Consider the following 17,937-nt stretch of genomic DNA (forward strand, 5'->3'; position numbering starts at 1 on the left):
ACCTACTGGATCCTTCCCAAGGACCTGGGATAGGCAGATGTTGTTGTCTGATGGTGTTAAAGGATCATTATTTTTATTTTGCTTCACAACTATCTCTTGGAATACAATTCACGAAATTACCATAGTTGCTGGGGATTAGTCCAGTTCTTCCTTTACAGGTTCCTTTCCACCAATTTGTGTCACTCTGGAGGAAAAAGAAAGAAAGCAGTGCTGAAAAAGGCAACTGGCAGTTCAATAGTCATTTTATTTTCTTAAGGAGAGAGTGATTTAGTAGCTTTGTTTATCAACTCACCATATCAGAAATGTAGATAATGTCTCCTTCTTCAAAATACAATTCATCTGGCTGGAGCAACAAATACACTGCATTAGTTAAAGAACTGACTTAAACTACATTGAAATGCTTTTGGGTGACCTTATTTGAGTGACAGCTTCAATTCCAATCCTTGCATCCCAAATCAAAAATTGCATTTGTGCATCATAGCAAGCATGGTTAAGAGATTCTGTGGCTTGTATGATTTAGCCCTGTCCTTTCAGAGGGCAGTATCCCTGCAACCCATCTGCCAGCTGGTACATCCTCTTTGGCTTTTTTCCTGGAAAAAAATTGTGCAAAAGTGCTTGGGACTTAACTTTTTCCCCTCTCAGCAGGATTACTGAAAACTAAATAGAACTAAATTATATTGGGTGAGGTAGTGGGGAACAAGCCAGCAAATGAAATACTGAATTCCAAAAAAAGCTTAGATCTGGCTGGGAAAAAAAGAAACCACCTAGTTGTTGGGATGCAGGTCCATTCTAAAATGTTCCCCCCCCCCTCCTAGTTACAAGACAGATTTAACAGAAGTACAAAATACAAGAGTTGGGAGGGACCTTGGAAGTCTTCCAGTCCAACCCTCTGCTCAAGCGGGACACCCAGTACTATTTTAGGCAAATGGTTGTCTTATCTCTTCTCAAAAACCTCCAGTGATGGAGCATCCTTAGCTTCTGATGGCAAGCTGTTCCACTGATTAATTGATTCCATTGTCAGGAAATTTCTCCTTAATTCTAGGCCATTTTCTCCTTAATTGGTTTCCATTCATTGCTTCTTGTTCTGCCCTCAAGTGTTTTGGAGAATAGGTTGACCCCTTCTTTTTTGAGGCAGCCCCTTAGATATTGGAATACTGCAATAAAAGTCAACCCAAGCCCTTCTTTTCATTAAACCCAGAGGGGTATTATTTTATTTTATTGTATTGTATTAATTTTTAACGTATTGCTCCATTTCACATGAACTCATAGAGATGTACAATAAAAAAACAAAATAATTGTAAAAGCCTACTTGCCCTTTGATTCCAAATGTGCACACCCATATCCACTCAATGCCTATATACCCAACCCCCGGTCTGTGGACCAATACCGGGCCGTGGCATGCCAGGTACCAGTCCACACAAACAAGCAAAGCCCCATCCGTGGGATGCAGGTAGCACACAAAACCATGCCCCCTCCGGTCCATGGAAAAACTTTTCTCCGCAGAACCAGTCCCTGTTGCGCAAAAGGTTGGGTACCTCTGCCGTAGGAGATAACCAGGCTGGGCCCGGGGGAGGGGTCAAACGCATCATCAGTCATGATTCCCTTCATGACCACAAGAGATCTAAGCCCAGCCCACTTTGAATTCCTTCTATTCTTAACTCCCACTAATTTCCCTTGACTGTTAGTAGTTCAGATTGTCGTACAGATCAAGCTTACAATAAATCTTTACAAACATTTGAACTGCCTGGATTTCCTGATTTTCCTGGTTCTTGACATGTACCTAATTCAATCCCATATTTCCAGAAACACATACATGCCCACACATTCCACATATTGAGGCAAGATAATACGTTGTGCTCATAATGTAATTACTGTCCTTCCACTTAGGATACAGTAAGAAAATGAGAGTTTTGTTGTCCCCTGCTGCCATCTACTGATTATTGATGGAAAAAATACAGTGCAACAGAAGAGTAAAACTTCCTATGAATCAAAATGAAATAGCAAATGCTCCTTATTTTTATTGATCTATAGATGCTGAAGAATGGCTGTGTCATTGTGTTGAAACTGGAACCAAGTACAAGAATAATGCTAATGAGGCGGATTTTGCTGCATAGCTAAGAGCAACCCATAGGAGGAAGGTAATGTAAAGTGCTAGTACCACTTTATACTACACTGGTAAGACCACACTTGGAATACTGCATCCAGTTTTGATCACCAGATATTGAGGCTCTCGAAAGAGTGCAGAGAACAGCAACAAAGTTGATTAGGGGACTGGAGAAAAAGCATAACATTAACGGTTGCAGGAATTGTGTATATCTAGCTTAATGAAAAGAAGGACTAGGGCTGATACGATAGCAGTGTTCCAATATCTAAGGGTCTGTCACAAGGAAGAGGGGGTCAAACTAGTTTTCTAAGCACCTGAAGGCAGGTCAAGAAGAAATGGATGGAAACTAATCAAGGAGAGATTCAACCTAGAACTAAGTAGGATTTTCCTGACACTTAGAACAATTAATCAATGGAACAACTTGCCTCCAGGAGTTGTGGGTGCTCCAACACTGGACGTTTTCAAGAACAGATTAGACAATCCTTTGTCCAGCATGTATAGGGCCTCCTGCTTGAGCAGGGGGTTGGACTAGAAGACCTCCAAGATCCCTCCCAATTCAGTTATTCTAGTATGCATAACTAAGGGATTGAATATATGCACTGCTGTTGTAATCAGAATAAGAAGCCACAGACCTGTGTCATGTGCTAATCAGTCTGCAACTCTCATATCCATCTGAATGAAAACATTTTGAAAGCTGGGCTGCCAAGTACATTCTCAGTCTGCCTTTGAGCCATCCCTAGCCATTCTTTCCCCATCTCTCTCTTCACCATCATTCACATACAGCGAGTAACAAACCCCACAGTGCCATATAATGACATAACAGAAGTGCCTAATGGCTCTCCAACACTATTTGGAGTCTGTTGCGGTATAGATACATCTGTGAGTCTCTTGCATTATAGATACATAGCAATGGGATTTATAGGGCCAAAGAGGAATAGTATTTTCCCACTCCCAGACTAGTTCCTAGTTCCCTGGTTTTGTAGTGAGAGGGGTCAAAAATGCTTATTGGTTTTGCAGTTCTCCTTCAGGAGCTTAGACAAAACAAGGAAGCTCTGCGTGCTAATACCAGATTACTGAATCAGATGGAAACTAATCAAAGAGAGAGGCAATCTAGAGCTAAGGAGAAATTTCCTGACGGTTAGAAAAATTAACCAGTGGAACAACCTGCCTCCAGAAATTGTGAATGCTCCAACACTGGATGTTTTTAAGAAGAGACTGGACAGCCATTGGTCTGAAATGGTATAGGGTTTCCTGCCTGAGTAGGGGGTTGGACTAGATGACCTCCAAGGTCCCTTCCAACTTTCCTTATTATTATTATTATTATTATTATTATTATTATTATTATTATTATTATTATTATTATTATTATTATTATGGATCATCGCACAGTCAGCCAGATGTCCAGACTGGATTTGGCATTTTGTCTACCTATCGAGTCCTTACCCAGGACCTGGGATAGGCAGATGTGGATGTTTGATGGTATTACAGATATCGTCCAGGATGGAAGCAGTTCCTAGTAAGGCTGCCTTTTGCAATTGACTAATAGCGAATTTGTCAATGCCAATGGTGTTCAAGTGGTGCTCCAGTTGTTTTGGGATTGCACCCAAGGAGCCTATCACTATTAGTACTACCCTTGCTTGCTTTTGCCACAGTCTTTCTATTTCTATTTGTAGGTCTTTGTATTTTGTTATCTTCTCCAATTCTTTCTCGTCTATTCTGCTGTCTCCAGGCACTGCCACGTCCACTATCCAGACTTTTTTGTCTTTCTTATCAACAATTGTTAAGTCTGGAGTGTTATGTTGCAGGTGCTTGTCTGTTTGAATTCTGAAGTCCCAGAATAATAATTAATAATAATAATAATAATATTAATTATTACTATTACTATTATTATTATTTCTGTCTATTTGCTTATTCCACCAATCTTACAAACCTGACACCCAAAATCAGCAAAGATATTTTTGTCAGAGGTATCCATCAGAGAAAACAGCAGAGAAAACTAATAAAACAATTGTGCTCTCATGCTGCAAACTCTGCTCCTTTTATATGAGTGTTCTGATGTCACATACAAATAAGGAATGTTGCAATGCCCAAGCTGTAATTTTGATGAAATGGTCCAATTTTTAGCTTTATTTCTGGTATAATTTCAGCTCTGGTATTATTCAGGGGCTCCCATCCAAGTACTAACCAAGCCTAATCCTACTTAGCTTCCAGTCCCAGACAGTATCAGCTAAATGCTGGCCCTGCTGAGATGAAATGATAGAATAACAGCTAAGAGAATATTACCTCTACAATTTATCCAAGGCAGAACAAGGGCTCAGAAAACATCTTGCAAGCAAGAGTTGCGTCCCAATACTTTACTGTAATTGATTGGAGCAAACAAGCAGAAGCTAATCTATTCCTGGTCTCCCTAAGGCAGGAGTGTCAAACTGCTGGCCCGCGGGCCGGATGCACCATGGTGAAACCATGTCCACCCCACTGTCAGCAATGGGAAAAAGTTGCAATACGTCGTGACACGTCAAGTGGCGAGTTTGATACGCCTGCCCTAAGGTGCATCAAAAGTGAGCGATGAGGCTTAGATTCTTTTATAATCCTCTAAATTCCAGATTTCTAAATGTCACAGGTTAAGGCCAAAGACACTGAGTAAAGATAGACATTGAGAAAAACATTGTGAAAAACCAGTTCCAAGACATGATGTAACTTAGCACAATAGCAGACTGAACTGTCAAATTACAGAAATTGGTTGATTTAAAACATTAACATACCATTCACCATTGCAAAGTTTCAGTGAGGTTACCATAAAATTCAAATCGTGAAAACAGTTAGGTTAAGATCACTGAGGAAATCATACCTCAAAACTTTGTATAAAATCAGAAGATTAATGCAGAAGGAGGAGATGGACACAACATTGTTTTAAAATAATTTTTTTCTTAATTCTTAGTGGTTAAGAATGCCATTTGCAATCATGAGCCACTTCCTGTCATACTTCTTTCAGCCGTTTTGAACTGTTTGCTCAGGAATGACTGGATCAGTTGGCGGGATTTGCACAATCAAGGCCTAAACCACATACCAGAATATGATTTAGCAATGAAAAGGCTGAGTTGTCTACTTTAAATTACAAACAACATTCATTTTTACTTAGAAGGCAAGACACAATCTGCAGGACATGTGACTAAGTTCTCAGTAAATATGAATGATGAACAAACAGCAGCTTTAATCTAAAAAATAAAAATTGGATGATATTTCATCTCCACAGGGGAAATACATATACTCCTTCCAGTGTTTCATGTTCATAAAAAAAATAGTCTGGAGGAAGTTACCTCTTCATATTCAAATTTTCCTTTTTAACATATTTTGAAAAAGTAGAAATATACTTACTGTTCTGGGTTCAAACGTATACAGGGCTCGAAAGACTTTCACCTGCCCTAAAATACAGAAAGAAATAAGCATTAACCAGAGAACATTTCTTCTTTTCCTAAAGCAACTCAAATAGTTGACAGAGTTGAAGTAGGCAGTCTGGATTCCTGTTGTTTTTTTTTCAAATGTTTATTTTCTTCCTTTTTCCTTACAGTCTTAAACTGCGTGAAACCTATGACCTTCATTTCTTCTAGTCCCAAATTGAAAAAAAAAACAGCAAATATCTTGAAATACTAGTACAAGTGTGAATCAAGTGTTAATCTGTAAAATGTTCTATTATTTTCACTCCTTTCATCATCATAGAAAACTCATGAGAAAGAAAATTACAGTCCAATTATTTCTGTGTTTTCTTCTGCTTATGTCAACAGGAACCACAAATGATATAGACTGTTTTCTTTGGGATTTTGCTACAGATATCTTAAAAGGGCATGTCCAGGCAAAAAAGAGCTTATACAGATTTTCAACCCATTTCTTTATAGCTTGCTTTGCTTGAAAATGTTAATTCCTGTACAAAGTTCATAAAAACAACAACTGGTTTTGGAAATCACCAGCAGAGATCGGATAACAACAATTAGCCCCTACTCCTCCAAAATCAATTTTTATATTCTCTCAAACAATTTTGGGCAAAGGTAAAATTATTTTTGATTCAAATAATATAAGGGAAAATAGCCCTTTAAAACGATCTGAGATTATTTCAGTGGAAGAATTTTATGAGTGCTTTCAACTAAACACTGAAGCTTTCTGAATAATAGGCAATTGTTTTGGAACACCAGAGCTTTTCTTCAGCTTATTCATTTTCTTCACCTCTGCCCTTTATGATCATTTATTCATTATATAAAACCTCATTCTTGAGCCATCATCAAATATACTAAACTGCTACTCCATAAACCTCGATCAATGCCACCGAAGTTTAGTTGCATTTTATATTTTATATATTTTATTTCATATTTTAATACAAAGTTGGCATTTATATTGTTTTATTTATATTATATTTATATTATATTATTTCCATTTATTACAATGGAAATTAAAATTAAATTACAATTAGCTACTTTTCTGCTTTGCACACCAACACATGCTTATACATTTTTAACTTCTAAGGAGGAAATGTTTCCAGTGCTAAATGGAGAGCCTGAAATTGCTTTTCTATTATAAGTTTAAAAAAGCAAAACAAACCTCGTTGTGAAGAATGAGTTTTCATTTTAGAAATACATTAGAACTATAGTATTGCAATTGGTAATATGATCATTCAACTGAACACAATTAGAAGATATGGCAGACCCATACGTGGCAAGTCTCTATTCTGGCAAAGTAGCTGATGAATCTGGGGCCCTGAAAGAAGTGACTTATGACTGTTTTTCACACTTATGACCATTGCAATATCCCTACATTCATGTGATCAAAATTCAGATGCTTGTTAACTAGCGTGTATTTATGATGGCTGCAGTATCCTGGGATCATGTGATCATATTTGATCACATGATCCCAGGATACACATGATCACATGATCACAAGCAAAGTCAATGGGAAGCCTGATTCACTTAACAAACGTGTTATTAACTTAATAGCTGCAGTAATTCACTTAACAAATGTGGCAAGAAAGGTCATGAAATGGGGCAAAACTCAGCAACTGTCTCACTTAGCAACAGAACTTTTGGGCTCAAAAGTTGCTGGCTGAGGTATTCTGAGAGTTGCGGTCCACACATCTTAAAATGGTTAAGTTTGGAAACACTGATGTAGAGGGAAGAACGTGCCTAGATGTTTTTACGGATTCCATTTCATCAGAAGTTCATACTTTGGTTTTATGATAAAAATAATTAACAACTGCAGTAGCAACATTAAAGCAATCCTTAAAATGCTTTAAGACTGAAGGGAGGCTTCAAAATAGGTGGGAAAAGCTTTTTTTGATGAACTGAATACAACAATACTGAAATTTATCTGGCAAGGAAAAAAAGCTAGAATTAGACTGAAAATGCTACAAGAAGTGAAAAAAAGTGGAGGATTTGGACTGCTGGATTGGATATTATACTACCAAGCAACTATTTTAACATACCGGAGCTTAAAGAATGGATAATGCTTAGAGACAAAAGACTATTACACCTGACCTACAAATTGGTTGGCATGCCTTTCTGTGGCATGGGAAGAATAAAATACATACTTTCAAAATCACTTTGTAAGAAATGCACTTCTTTCAGAATGGGAAAAAATAAAAGCAAAAATTTACATCAAGATACCTGGATGGCTTTCAACAATGGAAGCTTTTGCTTCCCCAAATTTAATTAATTACAGAAAAGTTGTGATCTATAAAGATATCTTAGACAATGAAGGAAAATTGAAAGACAAACAAGATTTACAAGAACAAGGTATTGATCTATCTTGGTGGCCATATTTGCAAATCAAAACAAGATATGAAAAAAGATGCTAAAATAATGGGATTCTATAAAGAACAGACAGAATTTGACTAGATACTGTTAAAAACAGATGAAAAGTTGATTAAGAAACTCTATAAATATCTGTTAAACTTAAAGATGGAGGAAGAACAAGTAAAAGAAACAATGATAATATGGGCAAAGAACTTTCGATATAATATAGAATTAGAAGACTGGCAAAAGTTATGGGAAAGAAATGTTAAACTAACTAAAGCAGTGGCATATAAAGAAAACTTATATAAAATGTTTTACAGATGGCATATGACACCATTGAGATTAGCAAAAATGTTTAAAAATATTTCAAATAATTGTTGGAAATGCAAACAAAGATCAGGTACTTGTTACCATATCTGGTGGACATACCCTAAAGCAAAAAGTTTTTGGTTAAGAATACATTTATGGCTGGCGAAAATGACTAAAAAACAAATAGACTTTAAGGCAGAATTATTTTTGTTAGGAATAACAGGTGCAAATTATGAGAAAGATTGTATATATTTCATTTTACACATACTAACTGTAGCAAGAATTGTATTTACCCAACATTGGAAAAATGAAAATTTACCAACTGAAGAAGAATTAATTAAGAAAATTTTAGAGTGTGCAGAAATGGATAGATTGACTTTAAAGATAAAAGAGAAAGAAGACTCAGTGTATTTTAGAACATGGGATAATTTCTATCAATGGCTAGAAAAACGAGTTAGAGAGAAAGGAATGTGCTATGCAACTTTGAATATATATTAGCAAGAAGAAGACTATCGAGCGATTAATTAACATATTGTTTATGATAATTAATTATTATTTTTTGTTAAACACATGAACCCAGACGTTGTGCTAAATATTGAGAATGTTATTTGAAAAAATCCTAACCCCCAACCCCAACCCTAATCCTAATCCAAATCCCAACTCCAATCCCGACGCCATCTCATTCCTAATCCTATAAAAACTAATCAAATTTATATATATAAAAAATAAAAAAATAGTGCACAATAACTTAATTACAACAATGACATCCACCTGAAAAAAAGAGGAAGCGTTTAAGGCCAGATGTTTGCATCCAGGTAGGAGCAGAAAGGAAACAGGTTTAAAAGGCACATGGGGGTGTTGTCAGTTTTCTATTTCACATACTACTCCCTCAACACATAGCTTTCCATCTGTGGGGCAGAAAAAAAAATGCAATCATTTCCTTTTTCTCAAAGGAGAAACTGTGTCTTGATCTAATACTACTTGTATGTATCTTCCCTCTACAGATTAAGTGTGCTTGCTGCACAGACTTCAGAAGCAGAAATAGCACAGTCCTATTCCTGTTCCACTGTAGCCGGGCGCCATGCACAGTGCTGGTTCCTGAAAAAAAAAAGACTGCATTCAGAGTTCAACGGGTGCAATTCAAAATGCTCTTAGACCACACTATGGAAAATGCAGAGCTGCTGTGATTTTAAAAAAATGACATTTGGAAAGACTGTGTTATGAAGCTTTTTCAGGTACTTAAAATACTACTCTTGTCACTTCTGTTTGCAATAAAGGTAGTCCTTGACTTACAACCATTTGTTAAGTGGTCATTCGAGGTTACTGAAAAAAGTGACCTATGACCATTTTTCACACTTATGACTATTGTAGCACCCCCACGGTCATATGTGATCAAAATTTGTGTGCTTGGCAACTGGAATGTATTTATGATGGTTGCAGTGTCCTGGGGTCCCGTGATCACCTTTTGCAACTGTGGGAAGTCAGCCCCTCAGAGAAGAAAATATTAAAAAGGGCAGGAAAATATATTTCCTCAAAGGATCTTAAAGAGGCAGAAAAGCATGCCCAGTTTTCTTCTGAGCCTGAAGAAAACTACCTCTGTACAAATGCAGATGTAAACCATCCAGGAAGGCTGGAAGCCCCAGCTAGAAGATTAAGAAGACAAAGACACCTAAAATCTACATACCCCATCCAAAGTCTAAGACAGGACATAATAGGATTAACCCACAGATGTCAAAGGGCACACCCAGACACAGGAAATACAAAGCCTCAAAACAGGAACAGGAAGCAATTCCAAACAAAAGGCTTGAGGGTATAAAAACCCACTCCCTACATGTGCTCAGCCCCATTTTTCCCTCTTTTCTGCCAGACCCATCTTTCTGTCTGGCTCTCCTCTTCAATAAACTGCAACCTTCTTCCTAAAGCAGTCGCCATGTTTATTCCCAGCTTGGACTGAACCACAATGAAGACTTTTCTTTCAACACAACCTTTTGACCAGCAAAGTCAATGAGCAAGCCAGATTCACTTAACAACCAGGTTACTAACTTAACAACTGCAGCGATTCACTTAACAACTGTGGCAGGGAAGGTCATAAAATGGGGCACAACTCACTTAACAACTGTCTCACTTAACAACAGAAATCTGGGACTCAGTTGTGGATGTAAGTCAAGTGTAGCTCCCTGCTGCTGAATTTGCACATGCAAATTGGCGGGAAAGGATGCCAGCCTATGAAATGCTTTTCTGGATTTCAATCGCTGCCTCCCCTTTCAACACAGAGATAGCCTGGGGTTTTGAATTTGCTACAGATGACGAGCACTAGATTGTCTTGCGTTTTTACTTGCCCACCTGTGCCAGGCCAAGCCAACTGCTTTGCTTTCCAATAGCTTTTGGGACCTATGGATTCTACTGACGGATCTTTTATATGGGTCTCTCCCCCCCCCCTGGAGTTCAGACTTCCTTGCATTCACAGGAGGAAGGAGAAGAAAAGACAAAAGGGAAAGGACCATAGTTTTACTATTCTTTTCCTGCCACTTGGCTAGAAAAGTGGCAAAACTCTTGTCGGCTTCACTTAGTGTTAAAGAAGGGCTCATTGTTTCAATGTTAGAAAATAAGATGGGCAGGTCCGGCCCACACTTCACTGTTCCATTGGCAAACTTGTTTTCAAAAGTGCCCATCACAGGCAGTGTGTGGACCCCTAGAAGGCATTCCTGCTGTTGTGTACAGTAGCTAATTGGAGCACAGTGTAGCAGGTGAACCAGACAGCTGTAAGTGTGCCAGCCCAAGTTGGAAAACCCTATTTTTGGTCCAATGGAAGAAGGATGCTACGGATTCTTACCTGCTGTCTCTTCCATTTCCTTATTTCTCTTCTCTTTCTTTCTGATCAGAGCACCGGGCACCATCACCTCTTCCTATGGTCATTTTTATTTTCTAATAAAAATATTTGGAACATTCTAGGGTGGAGCACAGACTCGGTCCTAGAAATATAGCTTATACTCAAGGCTGTCTTTCTGCTTTTATGTAGGCCAGATTCTCTTCTATTCCTTTTCATTAAAAGCATCTAAATAAATAAGCAACAAGTGAGCAGGTGAGGCACAGAGTTCCAAGAGAGATATTTATGATTGACATGTTGCTGACCCAGAACTTAAAGCCATAATTAGTGAAAGGCCTGGGCATTGGTGCTAAGGTCCCAATGGCAGAAGGAAGCTACTTCTGAGCAGCAGATGAGAGTTGTATGGGCCAAGAAGAAGGAAAAAAAACCCCCTTCTTCTCATGCCATTCCACAAAGAGAAGAAACCTCTGTATCGCTCTTATTTTAATGAGGCCAGATCATGATCCACCTAAGCTCCACTATGTGCTTTGAGGGTCTGCAAGTCACTTCCCATCTCTGCCAGCTCAGCATATTTGGATCGAGTACCAGCCACTGAATCAGAATTCTTGGTATTTAGAGAACATCTCTTCTACTGTAAGGGAAAGGAAGAGCAGGTTTGCCCAGATCTAATTCTGACTTCTTGATTCTGACTTCTCTAGAATCATATTTAGGAAGTAGGCACACAGAGAAGACAATCATGGCTCTGTTTGTGGTATGGAATCCAATATGAAATGCCTTGAAAAATACCAGATTTAGGTTGGACTCTAACTCTGGAAGAAAAATGTTTTATACAAATCTAAAAGCATCTGTACATTTTGAGACCCCAGTTCCCTCCAGTGACTAGGTTCAAATTAACTGTATTTAATTGACAGTGTTAACAAAATTCTCTAATGCTGTGGGGGATGTTTATTTTTGTTTTCTGCCAGAAAATAGTATAAAAGAGTACAGTCTGTATCCATTAGAGCCTGACAACTTACAAAAACAAAACAAGGGGTACATTTGAAGAGAGTCAAATCTCCTATTGTTGCATTAAGATTTCTTTTCTCCATTCATTTTCCCCTCCAGCAAGTTAATATCTTGGTTTCTTCTATGCAATAGTAAAGTGGGAAAGAAATAGAATAACATAGAATAAAGAAGAATAAAGTATAATAATAATAATAATAATGAAAAATCACTAAAAGCAAAAATCATGTGTCTGCATAATCTCTGAAAGAAAGCTGTGTTGGCCAAAAGCTGTATTAACAGTACATGAATGACCTAATGCATATTTAGAAACATTGTATAAAAGTAAAAACTGCCTTCATTGTATTCCCATGAGAAATGGACCTAACGTGTGAGAAACTATCTGAATGTTACACAAAAGTAGATTCCATATACAATGTAAGATTCCATCTATGCTTCCTTTGTTCCTGAGAGAAAGAAACCTATAAAGCTTTAATTCAGACCCTCCCCTTTGTTCAGAAATTTGCTGATTGTTAAGTCACTTCTGAACCTTTTTGCGCAAAAATAAAGATCTCTCTTTCACCCATGGAATTTCGTAAAAGTCCTTATATTTTTTAAGGCTTTATTTTTCCACAAGATTTATGGCGATTTCTCCGCCGGGACATTTTTAAGGGCTTTTAAGAAAAAGGATTTAACCTTCCAAGACGGATTGCCCTGGTGGCCCCCCCCCTCTCCTAAACGACGACAGCTCCGAAAGCCGGCTTCGTAGCTCTTGACTACGAGGAGAACTCGACGGGAGGAAAGGGAATTAACCCATCAGGAAGCATTCCAGTCTGAGGATCCATGAGGGTGACAGACAGATCTTAAATCAACAAAGGAGTCTGGAAAACGCCTGCAGGCAAGTATTGTAAAACAGGGGAAACCTGATCCCTTTTGGATCGGAAGAGGGGACTGATCACCCCCTAGAAGGCAAAGGTGGCGTCCTTAAGCCTTCAATAGGCAGGATTGTGTGGGAGGTTAAACCATTGTAGCTCATGCTGAGTGATCGATGGTAGTGTATTAGAGAAATGGGTGGGAAAAAGTCAAAGGAGAGCGTTGACCAGACGCCACTCCAGTGCATGTTAAAGAATTTCAAAAAGGGTTTTTCTAGGGATTATGGAGATCCAAAACCAAATCCAGCCATGTTAAAAAGATTCTGTGAATCTGAGTGGACTGCCCTGGGCGTAGGGTGGCCAAAAATGGGATCGGCGAATCCCGAACTCGTTGCACGGGTTCATCAAATTGTGACTGGAAATGGTTATTGGGACCAGTACCCCTATGGAAAATCAACATTGCACAGAGACCCAGATGGTTAGCAAAATGTCAGATAGAGTGTGCAAAGATATATTTGGCAACCCAAAAAGCCAAGCCTCAAACAAAAGCTAAGATTTTCAGCCAGGAAGATAGGGAGGAAATTGCCAGACCACCCCCCTACGTTCCTAGAAGAGAAGAAGGGAGAATAAATCAGAAAATTCCACTCCCTCTGCCTGAAAGAGAAGCCCAATTTCAGCCAGAAGCCGGTGAGAAAGGAAAATTAGCAACAGCTGAATCCCTTCAAGAAACAGATAAAAGCTTGAATAACTTTGAAAGTGAAACCTCAGTTTCTAGCCGCACCAGGAGCAAGTTAGAAATAAAAACAGAAGAAAATATTGCCCCTCTAAGAGAGGTGTTGGTTCCTGGACCAGATAACACTAATATTTCAATGCTACAATATGTTCCGTAACCGTGACAGGGAGGAGGAACGCAAATCAGATCAAAAAGAAAAAAAGAAAGTTGAAATGTTAGCCGTGGCATTGGGAGGAACATGCCTAGGACCCAATCAGTGTGCCATCTGTAAACAAGAAGGACACTGGCAAAGGGAGTGCCCCCAGAGGAATGGCCAACCCAGGGGACAATCTCGCCAGTATGGAAGAGGAAGAGGATTTAGAGGGACTTTCCAGAGAGGCTTCAGAAAGAGCTTCAAAGGAAGAGGGCATCCAGTTTATCCCAATCAGACAGAGGAAAGAGAAGAAAACATGATCGGCTTAGCTGACATGGAATGGGAAGACTGAAGAGGACAGGGTTCTATCGCCCCACCCCCAGAGCCCATTGTTAAAATAAGGGTGGGAGGACAGGTTGTCCCGATGCTAGTTGACACGGGAGCCACCAGATCTGTCCTAAATAAATCCATTGGCAAGCAATCAAATCCTTGTGGTAGCCGTATATTTAAAAATATAGTTTTAGTCAAGCCCTAGCCCAAGATCTTGCTTATCTGAAGTTAGTCAGACAAGAGGATTGTTGCCTTCAATATGTCGATGATGTCTTAGTAACTGGCCAAAGCAGGGAGGATTGCTTTGAAAACACGTCCAGACTGCTCCAATTGTTACAAGACTGTGGTTATAGAGCATCCAAAAAGAAAGCACAATTAATTCAAGAGACTGTAATGTATTTAGGCTATGAACTTTCACAAGGGCAAAGAACTTTGGGCCCCCAGAGAAAGCAAGCTGTGTTACAGATTCCCATCCCAGAAACAGAACAGGAAGTTAGAGCCTTTTTTGGGAATTACAGGCTTCTGTAGAATTTGGATTCCTAACTTTGCTCTCACAGCTAAACCATTGTACCAAGCTTTAAGGGGACCAGAAAAAGAACCTCTTTTGTGGCAAGAGGAACAAACCCAAGCAATGAGACAATTGCAACAGGCTCTCACCACAGCCCCGCCCTAGGACTACCTGATATATCTAAGCCCTTTTCACTTTATGTGGATGTAAGACAAAATGTAGCTTTAGGGGTCCTTACACAAAAACAGGGAAGTTGGAACCGCCCTGTCGCTTATCTGTCAAAACACCTGGACATTTCTTCACAGGGCTGGCCCCAGTGTTTAAAAATTCTAGCAGCAGTTATGCTATTACTGCAGGAGGCAAACAAGTTAACCTTTTCAGCTCCAGTGACTGTTTATACTAGTCATGCCTTGCAGACAATCATTGACAATAAAGGACATTTATGGATAAGTAATCAACAAATGCATAAAATACAGGCTCTTTTATTAGAAAATCCACAAGTTACACTGCAACAATGCTCAACTTTAAACCCAGCAACTCTAATGCCAATTCCTGATTCAACCAAACCTGTTCATGACTGCATGCAAACAATAGAACTACAATATTCTTGCAGACCTGACCTTACAGACCAACCCTTGCATAATCCAGATTATCAATGGTTTACTGATGGTTCTAGCTTTATGGATAAAGGATGTAGATACTCTGGTTACGCAATAGTTTCTCAAACTTCTATTGTTGAGTCAGCACAGTTGCCTAGTCAAGCCAGTTCACAGTTTGCAGAATTATATGCCTTGACCCGTGCATTAGAGGTAGCAGCGGGAAGGACTTTAAATGTATATACAGATAGTAAATATGCATTTTTGACAATACACGCACATGCGGCTATCTACAAAGAGAGAGGATATTTGGATTCCACAGGCAAAGTTATCCAATATGCAACTTTGATTAAAAGACTTATCAAGGCAGCCCAATTGCCATCCACAGTTGCAATCATCCATTGTCCTGGACATCAAAAAGACTCAAGCCTTATTACCCAGGGCAATAGGAAGGCAGACAAAGAAGCAAAAAAAAGCTGCATTAGAAGGTCCCCCTCTCCAATCAGATGTCACAAGGTTCATGTATCTAGACGCTTACTTAGAACAACTTGATCCTACATATACGAGGGAGGAAACTCAAAAATTACAACAAGATGTACAAGCCAAACTAGTTAAAGGCTGGTACACTTTACCTGATGGACGCATTGCTGTTCCTTTGGCACTTGCTCGCCCACTTATTTTTCAGGCACACAAGCAACATCATTTGGGAAAAACTGCATTATTACAGCAACTTGAACGATTTTTTTATATTCCATTTGCTTTTTCGCTAATAGCAGATGTTTGTTCTCAATGTACCATTTGTGCCCAAACCAATGCACGCCAAGGACCAGTAATACCACCTGGCAGACAACCAATCGCTTATTTTCCTATGGACTATGTTGTTGTTGATTTTACTGACATGCCTAGAAGTAAGAAATATGTAGCATTGTTAGTAATAATTGATACCTATTCAGGATGGATTGAAGCATTTCCAACTGTAAATAAGAAAGCTATACAGGTTGCCAGAATATTTCTTAAAGAAATTATTTCTAGATTTGGTTGCCCTTCTAGGATTTCATCAGATAATGGCCCTGAATTTGTACACCAAATCAATCAGGCTTTAGCCCAAGCATTAGGAATTAAGTGGAGATTTCATTGTGCTTTCCGCCCTCAATCGGCTGCTAGAGTGGAAAGATCCCATAGAACAATTAAAACACTTATTACCAAATTTTGTTTGGAAACTCATCTACATTGGCCAGATGTTTTGCCTATGGTTTTGTATGCAATCAGACTGGCCCCCCGCACTAAATTACAACTTAGTCCTTATGAGCTCATGTTTGGCCGTCCTCCTTGCCTGTTTAAACCTGACAGTCAAGGATGGCCCGACTTGGCACATAAGGGGGGAGTAGATCAACAGAAATTGTTACATCAGTTACAGCTTCATAATTTGGCCGTTTCAAAATTGCGCCATTATATGATGGAACAACAACCCCCTCCAGTGGTTACAGCAACACATGGGTTCAAGCCTGGAGATAGAGTGTGGGTAAAGCACTGGAAATCAGATCCCTTGAGCCCAAGATGGAAAGGACCGTATACTGTTGTCATGTGTTCTCCTTTGGCAGTGAAAACCCTGGAAGGAAAATCTTGGATCCATTGGAGTAGAGTGAAAGCAGCTGCACCTGCAGATCCGGTGACCTACAAGGTGGACAAGACTGACAAGCCTTTGGTGTTGAAATTTACAAGAAATACAGCAACGGGTTCCCAAGACACGGTGTGATCAACAACCTTGCTGAGACACCCCAGGAAGCTGTCTCTCTACGCACGGTGGAAGATATGAGGATTCTACAGCTCGTAATATTTGTTAATTATTTAATATGCACACACATTCCTACACAAATCAGTACAATGGCTACACGAGAGGTCATAATGCAAAAACCCTCTAATAAAGAATTATTGAGTAGCACACACCAAGAAAGAGCAGAAACACAGGGAAACCAAGGTTGTCAAAACTGTATCAAAACTACAAAACAAGGAAACCAGATAACCAAGACTTTGATTTACCATACAGTTAAACCAGAAGGGTGCCAAGATAGTTCTCCTGACTCTTGTACATACAATAGAACTATATATAAAGTTTGTAGAAAAGGTGTCCAATATCAGTGTTATAACCCGAAGTCTGATCCTGATCGTTGGGCCTTACGAATCAAAACACATAGGACAAGAACTAGCTATAAGGACCAGGCACTCTTAGGGATCTCCCAATGGAAATCCAATCCACACTCCAGTTTTAGCGTCACCTTTGATGTTTGCAAAGCAGCTAATTATTGGACTCCAACATATGGTTGCGGAGGGATCGGTAATATTCACAACTTTATCCCAAAACATAAATACTTGTGCCCACCAGATGGATGTGCGGTCAAATGTAAGTGGTGGTCATGTATTAAGTGGCATACCCAAGACCCAAAAGAGATAGACCACATCTTGTTTGAAAAGAATGAAACAAAAGCAGATTCCTGTGGAACGGATAACTGTAATTTGGTGACTCTCACAGTCAAGAATGGCAGTTGGTTCCTAGAACAAAATAGGTGGGAAGGTAAGAAATGGATGTTTGGGATAGGAATAGATACAAATGGCTATGACCCAATGTCAGAAATAGAAGTCAAAATTATAACTGCAACCAAAAGACCAGAACAAAAATCATTATTTTGGTCATATTATGAGGAAATGGAGAACCTACATATTCCTGAAGTATCTAGACATGTAACCAATACCTTTGTTAAGTTAGCAG

The 17,937-nt window shown here is 39.1% G+C and overlaps 1 protein-coding gene across 1 annotated transcript in view; it reads right to left on the bottom strand.

The window, feature by feature from the left end:
- The window catches only part of OSTF1 (osteoclast stimulating factor 1), a 35,443-nt gene that overhangs the window by 13,746 nt on the left and 3,760 nt on the right, over positions 1-17,937 (bottom strand). The window contains exons 2-4 of the mRNA XM_039361444.1: positions 5,480-5,526; positions 293-343; positions 121-184 (exon numbers count right to left, since the gene is read on the bottom strand). Coding sequence (XP_039217378.1) covers positions 121-184; positions 293-343; positions 5,480-5,526 — 162 coding nt within the window. The remainder of the gene's footprint in view (positions 1-120; positions 185-292; positions 344-5,479; positions 5,527-17,937) is intronic.

The sequence above is a fragment of the Crotalus tigris genome, unplaced genomic scaffold (genome assembly GCF_016545835.1).
Source record: "Crotalus tigris isolate CLP2741 ecotype Arizona unplaced genomic scaffold, ASM1654583v1 scf7180000017585.4430047, whole genome shotgun sequence".
Lineage (NCBI taxonomy): Eukaryota > Metazoa > Chordata > Lepidosauria > Squamata > Viperidae > Crotalus > Crotalus tigris.